This window comes from Camarhynchus parvulus, chromosome 3 (genome assembly GCF_901933205.1).
Source record: "Camarhynchus parvulus chromosome 3, STF_HiC, whole genome shotgun sequence".
Classification (NCBI taxonomy): domain Eukaryota; kingdom Metazoa; phylum Chordata; class Aves; order Passeriformes; family Thraupidae; genus Camarhynchus; species Camarhynchus parvulus.
In genome coordinates, this window is record NC_044573.1 from 43,323,566 (window position 1) to 43,333,544 (window position 9,979).

A 9,979-nucleotide genomic window follows, 5' to 3' on the forward strand; every position below is an offset into this window, starting at 1 on the left:
TCAAAAGATGCAACTGCAGCTACCTAAATGCTCAAGGAGGAGAAACATGAAATGCTGAGGGCTGAGCCTTTTCAAGCCTAATGACTGGACATAGCCCTGTTGGAGCAAAGCAGGAGAGTCAGGGCTCCAAGTAGCTCAGCCACCCCGATGCCATTCATTTCCATATGGTCGGGTGTTTGTTTTCTCCTCCCTCCTGAGGAGATGCTGTGTTGGCATGGGCACTGCAGCTGCACATGGGGTGTCCCACACTGCTCTGGGGGCAGGCTGGACACATGGAGTGGGGGCAACCAGCAGGGCAGGTGTCCCACTGCAGGCGGGCAGGTGGCTGCGTGTCCCCAGAGCAGTGTCCCATCCTGTGCCACCGAGAGCCACCACCCTGCCAGCTGGACAGACAGGCAAGCAGGGCTTGGCCCGGGTGCAGAAGGAACGGATCCAGGGGCTCTGTTGACATAACAAGCCACTAGAGAGCACTCTCAAATGTATTTACACCCTTTGCCTAAGTGCTAGTTCATAAAAACACGCAGTTGCCATGGCCTGGTTTACAGCACGTCTAAAAAGAGAGCGCCCAAACATACCAGGTTTCCTGAGGCCACTGCAAAGGCGATCAAAGCCTCCCTTGTGTGGCACCTTTCCCGCCCCCTGGGACCCAGGCACAGGGCAGCACCCACCAGCTCCATGCATCCCTTCTTGTCCCATACTGCGTCTGTTTACAAATAAATGTCAGGACAGCATTTAAAAAAAAAAGTAAAATAATATTGTACAACTATAGCTTTTGCAGGTTTTCTTTCTTCCTTTTTTTATATATACAAAAGTTTCTAGTTTCCTTATGCTTAGTGTCAAAAAATAAAAAAAAAGAACCCATAAAATGCCAAACTGGCAGCAGGTTAGTTCAGCAGCTATCAACAAAAGCACTGTGCAGTTGAAAAAAATCTGCCAGGAAAAAGTATCTTTGAAAAAAAAAGTAATGGAAATGTGTTGGAAAAAAAAATAGTAATCACACATTCTTCATTAAAACACTTTTAATACTACACAAGTTACAGTATCACCTTTTAAAAAGTTTAAAAAGGAATATTAACAGTAGCACTGTTGCAGCTAAAGCACTTCAAAATAATAGGAAAAAAAAAAAGAAAAAAGCTTGTAGCCCAGGAAGTAGTAACAAAGGAAGAATCCACTGGAGTATTATTGTAATTGAGCAAAGCAACCAAAAGGAAAAAGCAACATTCAATGTGAGAAAAATGAGCTATGTATGAACACCCTCAATTTTTTTTTTTATTCTTTTAGGGGTTTTTTTATGTTTCATTTTGTTTGTTTTTCTTTAGCAGTTCTGAAGTTTTATGGTGGAGATCAGACTTGGCTGGGGGCTCAAAGTCAGCTGAGTGAGCATAGCCACCGTGTGCCATTTCTTTTCCATCTATGTTGTTTCTGGGCCACTGCCTGGCATCACCGGCTGGAGAGTTTCCATCCTCTCCAGCAGTCCCAGAGCTGCAGGAGCGGGTGGCTGGCAGGAGGAGGAGGAGGAAGGTGTGCTTCCCAACAGGCCTCTCACACCAGTGTCCCTCGGCCCCAAAACAAGGGTGTACTTTGTCAGGAGCGGGTCTCACCCTTGGCACGCTCACAGCTGGGACACCTGATGACACAAAAGGGGGGGCTCTTTTAGGCAGGCTTTGGAATTCAGTTTGGCTTCCTTTTTAAGTGTAGGGAAACTGCCTTAATCAAAAACATGAACTTCATCCCATGTAAGGTATTATGCCAAGCAACTTTGAAGAACTTGTTACCATCTATCAGCTCAAATTTCATTTTTTTAATAAAGTGCCTAAATACACATTTACACAGATCATAGTGGTTCCAAAGAATCCTTTACAGTTGGCATTTTTTATATATAGGTATATATATAGGTATATATATATATAATGTGCGTTTTCTTCAAATTGGCTAAATGTGTTTACATAAGACACCAATCTTGACTATAAGTTTTAAAGCGTAATATTGACTCAATGAATTTGTTTATCATGCAAGTCTTATCTAATATTACATTGACCTGTAATATGGAACACAATGTAGTGGGTGTGCTCATTAAACACTTCATAGAAAATTACTGTGCATGTGCAGTTCTGATCTTCAAATACTAATAATTACCATTTCTCTTTTTTTTTAAAAAAGTAGTCTTCCCCAAAAAAAAAAAAACTTCTCTGCATTGAATTGCAGTTTGAACATTATCACAATAAGAACAGTTGAGTAAAAAGCACCCAAAAATCTTCAAATTGATAGTTGGCTGAACAGATTTTTCCTCCTTCTCTTCTGATACTGGAAGTGTTTATTAGCTGGTCCCTGGGAAGGGACAACCTCGCCACCCTTTTGCTCAGAAACAACCGCACATAACCGAGTTATAAACACCTTGACAGAAGGGCTCGTACAGCTGCAGCGTTGCCAATGAACTATAAACAGCACAAAAACATCACTATTAGACTTGAACTATTTCTAGTAACCAATGATTTATTGATTTTAGAAGTCTGCTTGGTGATGCAGAAGCGTGATCAAAAGAAGTGGCTTTACAAAAGAGTTCTCCAAAGTAGCTTAAAAGGCAGGGCCAGGGCCATTATGTGCAGCCCTAATTGCTTTCATTTCAACCAGTTTATATTTTCATTTTCAAAGAATAGCAGTAGCTTTGTTTCAAGCATACGTAATAAGGAAATTACAGGTTTCCTCCACCCACATTTGGGCTGTCACTGATATGCCCGCGGGCAATTTGGCAGAGCCTCAGTCACTGCTGTCACTGTACCACACCGTACCTGCCACTACTTGGAAATACCGGGTCAGCGATAGTAACAATAGCAACAGCACCAGAGGTGACTGGTAAGCAAAATCAAAATCCATATGCACTACCTGAAAATTAAAGTAAAACAAAATAAAGTCTCTTCCCCACATCCCCAGCTTCGTCCAAAGACACAAAAGCCCCACAAGTGACACTGAAGACCTTCAGAAATGGCAGTGCTACATTGGCACCTTTGCCAATCGTGTAACTAAGTTCGTTATCAAAATTCCATATTATGGTATGCAACTGGTGAATAAATGCAGTTTTGTAATCTTAGAACTGATCACGAGAACTGCAGTCAACTTTGCCTTAAAAAAACAAAACAAAACAAAACAAAAAACACCAAACCAAAAACAAACAAACCCAGAAATCCCTAACTCAACAGCGCCTCTTGGACACCTCTCCACATCCTACTCTGGTGGCAACTTCCCTTGAGAAACAGTGAGCAATCTGTGACTGGATCTGGAGGATCTTCCATCGCAACCCAAGCCACGCGCTTCTGGGAGAAAGCCCTCCTGCTCCCTAAGCTCGCCCGGCCAGAGGGACGGCAAAGGGCACGCCTGCCTTGGCTAGCCACTCTTGTCCCCAGCTGCCTCAGACCAAGCCTGCATGCGACCAGCTCTACAGACAGGGGCCAGGAATAAGGAATCACAGACAGTAAGGCAATCTTTACAATGTCAGAAAGTGTATTTGGCATTTAAAAAAAAAAAAAAGAAAAGAAAAGAAAAAACAGAAGAAACAAGTGCATACAAATACAGCTAGAAGCATTTCTGTTTTGCCAAGTGCTCTCTAAAAAAAGCAGCGCAAGTCACAGCCTACATTGAACAGTAACTGTCACCAGGGAAGCACAACAAATAGTTGCTATAACAAAAGGGAAAAAAAGAAAAAACGAAACAGAAAAAAAAAGAGAAGAATTAGAAGAAATGCCTTTATAATAAGTACATACCTTTTGTCTTCAAAAAATATAGAAACACAATGTATTCAAAAAAATCAAAATTATACAGCCATGTTTATGAAGTCTACATTTCCCTTGTCTTGGAGATATATATATATATTTATATATATATATTTATAGATATATACAGAATTCGAGCAGTTCGAGTTCAAGGTGACGTCGGGCAGCGAGCGCAGGCGAGTCACGAGTCCCTCTCCTTTTTCACTTTCACATCTCCGGCCAGGATGGTGGCGATCTCCCCTTGCATGAAGGCCCAGGGGACGTTGGAGCCGACCAGGGGACACTTCTCCCCGCTGGGGCAATACACCTCCCCGCTGGCTCCCTGCTGCTTGATGCTCTGCCGGGAGCAGGGGAAGCAGAACTTGTGCGAGGGAACGGAGGGGCACTGCACGAAGTGGGTGTCTTCCAGGCGCTCGTGGCAGAGGGTACAACACAACGGGACGCTGGCGGCGAGGGACGAGTCCGGCAGGCTGGCGGGGTGCACGGGCTCCAGCCCGCCCGCCGCCGCCGCGTTGGCCCCCTGGCCCGGCACCTCCCTGCCGGGGCCCAGCCTTCTTTGGTTCATGGCGGAGGGCGAGGGGGGGCTGCTGCTGTTCCTCCGCGTGGTGGAGTGGACCTGGTTGGCGTCTTTGGAGGCGTGGTTGCCCCCGGCATTGTCCGCCACCAGAATGAGGGCGGCCATGGGGGACTGGCCGTTCTGTGCCGCCTCGGGCGGCGTGGTCCGGTTGGAGTGGGGCGAGGCGGTGGGCGGCGGGGGCGACATGAAGGGGGTGGCCGTCAGCGGCAGCTTCATCCCTTCCGACGGGGTGGGCAGCCAGGGCTGCACCTCCCCGTTGATCTTCGGGGGTCCAGCCTCGCCCTCGGGCTCGGGGGAAGGCTTCCTCTTCCGGGCGGCCCGGGCCCCTGCAGAGGCAGAGGAGGAGGGAAGGAGGAGGGTAAGAAGGCAGCGCAGTCACAACGCATCGCCGAGCAACCGCGGAAACGGCTGGCCCCGGCCACCCGACCACCCAAGCGGCCGGGCCGCCGCCCCGCACGCCCAAACCCGCCCGGCACCCCCCGCCCCGCATATCCCTGGAGAGCCACCCCTCCCGCCCCGCCGTCCCCTGCCCTCCCCGCCGCCCCCCCGGTCCCGGCTCCTCACCTGGCTTGGCCACGGAGCCGTTGGTCTCGTAGCCCAGCAGCCTGCCGCCCGCCATGCCCGGCTCCTTCTTGAATTTGCTGTCGAAGGGGGCCACGGTGTGGCTCCCGTGCTGGTGCAGGGCCAGCAGCGTGTCCCGCACTGTCTTGGGCTTGGCCAGCCACTCCTGCTCGGAGCCCGGCCGACCCTTGCCCTCCGCGGCCAGCTCCGCCGCCGCCGCCGCCGGCAGGCTCTCGGCGGAGCCGCGCTTCTCCTTGGCGCCGCTGTCGTGCTCCCCCGCCGCGCCGCCGCCGCCACCCGAGGAGGAGGAGGAGGAGACGGAGCTGGGGCGCTTGTGCCCCAGCTCGCCGGGCTGCCCCGCCGCCTGCGCCGCCGCCTGCGCCGCCGCCGCCGGCTGCTGGGGCACGGGCACGGCCATGGGGGCGGGCGCGGCGGAGATGGCGGCCAGCGAGGCGGCGGCCGCGGCGGCGGCGCGGCTGCCCAGACCGCCGATGGCGGCGGGGGAGCCCAGCGCCGTTCACCAGCGGCACCAGGGTGGGCGGCACGGCGTGCGTCCGCCGCGGGTTCGGGCTCTGCCGGTTGAGCTCGGGCGGCTCCTCGGGCTTGGGGAAGCCGTTGGGCACCAGGATCCCGTTGACCTGCCGGCCGCCGCCGTACTCGGCGCCCAGGCGGGGCGGCGGCCGCTCGGCCGCCAGCGAGTAGCGCTCCAGGGGCTGCGGCGGGGGCCGCGCCGCCGCCTCCGCCGCCGAGGGGTGGCCGAGCTGCTGCTGCTGCGCCAGGAGCTCCTTGGCGGAGAGCGGAGGCTGCTTGGCGTGGGGCGGTGGCGGGGCCCGGCCCTCGGGGAAGCAGCCGTGCGCCCGCTTCAGCTGCCGCGCCGTGTCGATGACGAACTCCACGCGGTCGGCGCCCTCGTAGTTGACGCAGCCCCGGCAGACGGGCTCAGTGAAGTCCCAGATCATGGCCCAGGGCATGCGGGGCAGATCGCACAGGTAGCACGACTGCCTGCGGGAAGCAGCCGCCACCGCCGCCGACGACATGTCCCGGCCCCGGGGCAGCGGCGAGCGCCCCCCGCTCCGGCTTCGGCCGCTGCCTCCTCCGCCCCTCGTCACCGGAGTCCCGACGGGCAGGCTCGGGAGCCGCGGCCGCAGCGGGACCGTCCGCCGGGCCCCCTCCCCCTCGCCTTCCTCTTCCGTGCGCTGGAGCGGGGCGCGGCGGGCGCCCCGGCAGGCAGAGCCGCTGCGGGGAACGCCGCTCCCGTCGCCGTCTCCGCCGGCGGCGCTCACAGGGCGGCGGGGACGCGCATCTCCGCCGCGCGGCTGGCGCAGGGCTGCGGCCGCTGCCGCCCGCACGGCTCCCCGCTCTCTGGCTACTACGGGGCGGCGCGGGGCGGCGGGGGCCGGCGCGGCGCGGCGGGGCGGGCGGGGCGGGGACTGCCACGGGGGCCGGGGCCGGGGCTGGCGGCGGCGCCGTGCCGTGCCGGGCTCCAGCCGCCACCGCCGCCTCTGCGCGCCGCCGCTACGATTCTTCGACAGTGCCGGCCGCGCCTGCGCGATGGGCGCCCCGCCCCGCCGCCGCGATCCCAGCCCCGGCCCCTGCCCGCGCCCCCGCCACCGGCACCGGGGGTTCCTCCTGCCGCCGGGGGGCCGCCGCGCCCCCGCCCCGCATCGCCCCCGGGGACGGCTGTGGGAGCGGAGAGGGACGAGGCGAGGGGCGGGGGTGCCCTGCAGCTCCCTCCTTATTTTCTGATTTTATTTTTATTATTGTTGGGTGTATTACTGTTTCCCTCGCCGCCGAGGGGCTTTGCCGAAACCTCTCAGCCGTGGGCGCAGCGGTGCGCGGGGCGCCTCCCGCAGTGCGGGGCTCAGTGCACCCCCTCCCCGGTGACCTTGGACACGGCGCCCCGGGCGCGCCCCGCAGCTGCGGGGTCCCCCCCGCCGGGCCGGTCACCGCCACCTCCGGGCAGGGGCCGGCGCCCCGCCGAGCAGTGCTCAGCTTTGTTCTCCCCGCCGGAGCAGGAGGCACCATCAGGAATAAATGTAACGATTACCCAGCTTTTTTTTTTTTTTTTTTTAACTGTTGTCATTTGTGCACAGGAAATAGGACGTTCTAGATTTCCTGTCATTTTAAACCACAAACCAGCAGTTCTCTAATGCAGATTAGCGAAATTCACACAGACTAAGCACACGCCGTCTCGTTCCCAAAAAGGAAAAACCCGTTTCCCCGACCCCCTTCCATGCTGTGAATCGTTCACCTGCACCCTCACTGAAACACAGGGTGGGGGCAAGGGAGGGAGCAAGAGAGGGTGTTCGCTCTCCTCGTGGGCCACGGGTGGTGAAGCAGCCCCTCACCGGGCGCATCCCGGCACGTACGGTCGGCTGCACGCCTTTGCCCGTGCAGGGTGAACACGGCGGAGGCTGCTCCCCCCGACAGCCGTGCTCCAGCCGCCCTTCCCACGGCGTTATGTAGGTTACGGAGGAGGGAGGGAAAGAGGGCGGGAGGCGGGAGCCGGCCGGGGTTGGGGAAGCTCTGACGTCCGTGGCCGCCGCCGGGAGCTGCGTCCCTATGGCTGGGGGCCGCCCGACGGCGCTGCGGGGCTGGCCCCGCCACCAGCGCCGCCGCTCTGCTGCTCCTGCTCGGCCGGGCTGCCGAGGGGCGTCGGGCGGACACCTGAGGCAGAATGTCCCCGTCGGGCGGACACCGGGGCAGAGCCGCTCCCTCTCGCCCCGCGCCGCCCGCCGGGCCCGGGGACTGCGTGTGGCGGCCGCCCGTGCGCCCCGGGGCTGCGGGGAGCCCTTGCCTCCCCCTGCCTCGGCCTCCTGCTCGTCCTGGCGCTGGCTGCAGCGCCGGCCCCCGTGCCAGGTTGGGTGACTGCAACTGCGTGGCCGGCCGGGCGCCCTGGGGGCGCCGGGTTGTACATAAGCGAAATAAAAGTCCGCCCCGGCCCCCAGTCCGGCCCCGCACGTCGCTGCGGCGGCCGGGGCTGCTACCCCGGGAGCCACCCCCGGAGCCCTCACAGCTCCTGGCAGCCCTGCGGCGGCCGGCCGGGGCCGGAGGGCAGGAGCAAGGAGAAGGGCAGCCCTGCCGTGGCTCCCGGAGAGCCAAGGGTTAACATCGGCTCGCTTTTCCCGAGCAGCCCTCCTTTCACATTGCATCAAAGTCCTTTAAAGCTGTTTCTCTTCCCTCCTCCCCTCCCCGGCTGGAAAGACGATTTATCCATGCAAGCTAAGTAAACAGATCTTTGTTTTCGTCTTCCACCCACTGCCCTCTTTCTCCAGCCCGAAGCTGGAGCCTCGCCAAGCCGGCTGCAGCGATCGCTGCCTCCACACACACACTCACACACACGGGGCGGGGGAAGAAGCCGGGTTTCTCGGGTGAGGCAATGCGCCTGCAATTGGCAGGGACAAGGCAGGAATTGTAATTGCACTTCATCATGTGATGGCTTATGAAAGAGGAAGTTTGGATGTTTTAGTCACGTACTCCTTTGCCCTCTTGCTTTAGCCTCCAGGTTCTCCGAAGGAAAAAATTACATATATTTATATATACTGGTGGAAAGCCAAGAAACAGTGTGTTTGCGCATTTCAGATCATGAGCAGAGCTGGAGTGCTAGCTGAGCCAGGCTGCAGGGTAAGAAGAAAGCAAAGCTTTGAGCTGTGGCAGGCTTTTAACTGCAGGACAGAAAATGTGATCTGTGTTTATTTTCCTTTATTTTTAATGAAAACTAGCTGCGTGGAAAAGTCAAGATGAGCAGTATTCTGGTTTTGCCGCATTTGCTGCCTTTGAATTCATTCTGGTGGAAAAGGAAAAAAAACCCAACAAAATCATGTTGCCAAGCTCAATGTCAAAAACCTGATAAAAAAATAGTGGCAGAGCTACATAGGAAATGTGGTTTATGTATCAAATCACAAAAAAAATACCTCAAAGCTGCTGACTGTTACAGCAGTAACTGCACAGGAATCGAACAAATAATGCATTTGTCTCTTGTTCTTTTTTTCTCCTTTTTGAAACAGAAGCCATCCCTTTGTGCCAGATCTCTGCGAAACGCCCCTTGCTGCAACACACCAAGGCTATAGATAGGAGCAGCGAGAGCTGGACAATGTCTTATGGAGTGCAGGGCTGTGTAGGTCTGGGGCAGTCCCTGACCAAGGAGCACCATGATGGCATGGATGAGGGTCCAGCACAGTGTGGAAGGCTTTTGTCTTGTTCTGGTGTGCCCAGTGTCATGGGTGAGGGAAGGAGGGGAGAGGAAAGGTTGTAATGGGGCAGCTCTTTGAGATGAAATCTGTTTGCCGCCCCCACATCAATGCCATGCCCTTTCCCACAATGTGTTTTTTTGCTTTTGTCAGTGAACCACACCAAGATCTTGCTGCGTTTCTCTTCCTCCCTGCAGGGTTTTATATCCTTTCCCTCTTATCCTCTGCACTGGCAGCAGTGATTGCGTGCAGACCCTTGTCCCAGAACTGTGTCCCCAGCCTGCACTTCACCCATGTACCTATCCCCCATGTGGCCTGACCTTCCATCTGTGTCCAAACCAGTGCTCCTCACTTGATCACCTCTGCCCTTGGCATTCCTCTTTCCCTTCTGATTGAGGGCTGTCTCACATCCTTCTCCAGCAGATACGCACTGCTTCCTCCATGGCTCTTATTTGCATCCTCCTGTTGTGGCAGAAGTCCTGCAGGGTAACATCAAAATGGCCAGAGCCAAGACAGGAAGGGCAATTATGCTGAAGGATGCTACCACCTCTCCTTCATTGATTCATAATGAATTGTGGAGGTTGCTCTCTCAGAACTGAGAGAGTCTGGGAATAGTCCTTGAAGTTTTGGATTGAGTCAGATGCAGGTGAGTCTAGGCCAACAATGTTTGATCTAGTGCTATAGGAGGGAAAAAAGATACTGGTGCAAATGAGGGTGTCAGCAGGCACAGTGTGTTGACATGAATAGTGTTTGGACAGGCTCATGGTAAGCCACTGATCCTGCAGATGTTTACAACCAACTGCAACTTTATTCACAGGAGCATCACTATGAATGTAAAGCTGTGTGCACTTATGGGCTTGTAGGATGAGGGCATGCTTCCCCAA

The 9,979-nt window shown here is 56.0% G+C and overlaps 1 protein-coding gene across 1 annotated transcript; it reads right to left on the reverse strand.

Annotated features, from left to right (window-relative positions):
• Positions 1-1,004: 1,004 nt before the first annotated feature.
• IRF2BP2 (interferon regulatory factor 2 binding protein 2) lies at positions 1,005-6,274 on the reverse strand. The gene is given in 3 exon segments (XM_030945797.1): positions 1,005-4,670; positions 4,909-5,300; positions 5,302-6,274. Coding segments are annotated over 3 exon segments (1,755 nt in total). The 5' UTR covers positions 5,943-6,274; the 3' UTR covers positions 1,005-3,948.
• Positions 6,275-9,979: the final 3,705 nt, after the last annotated feature.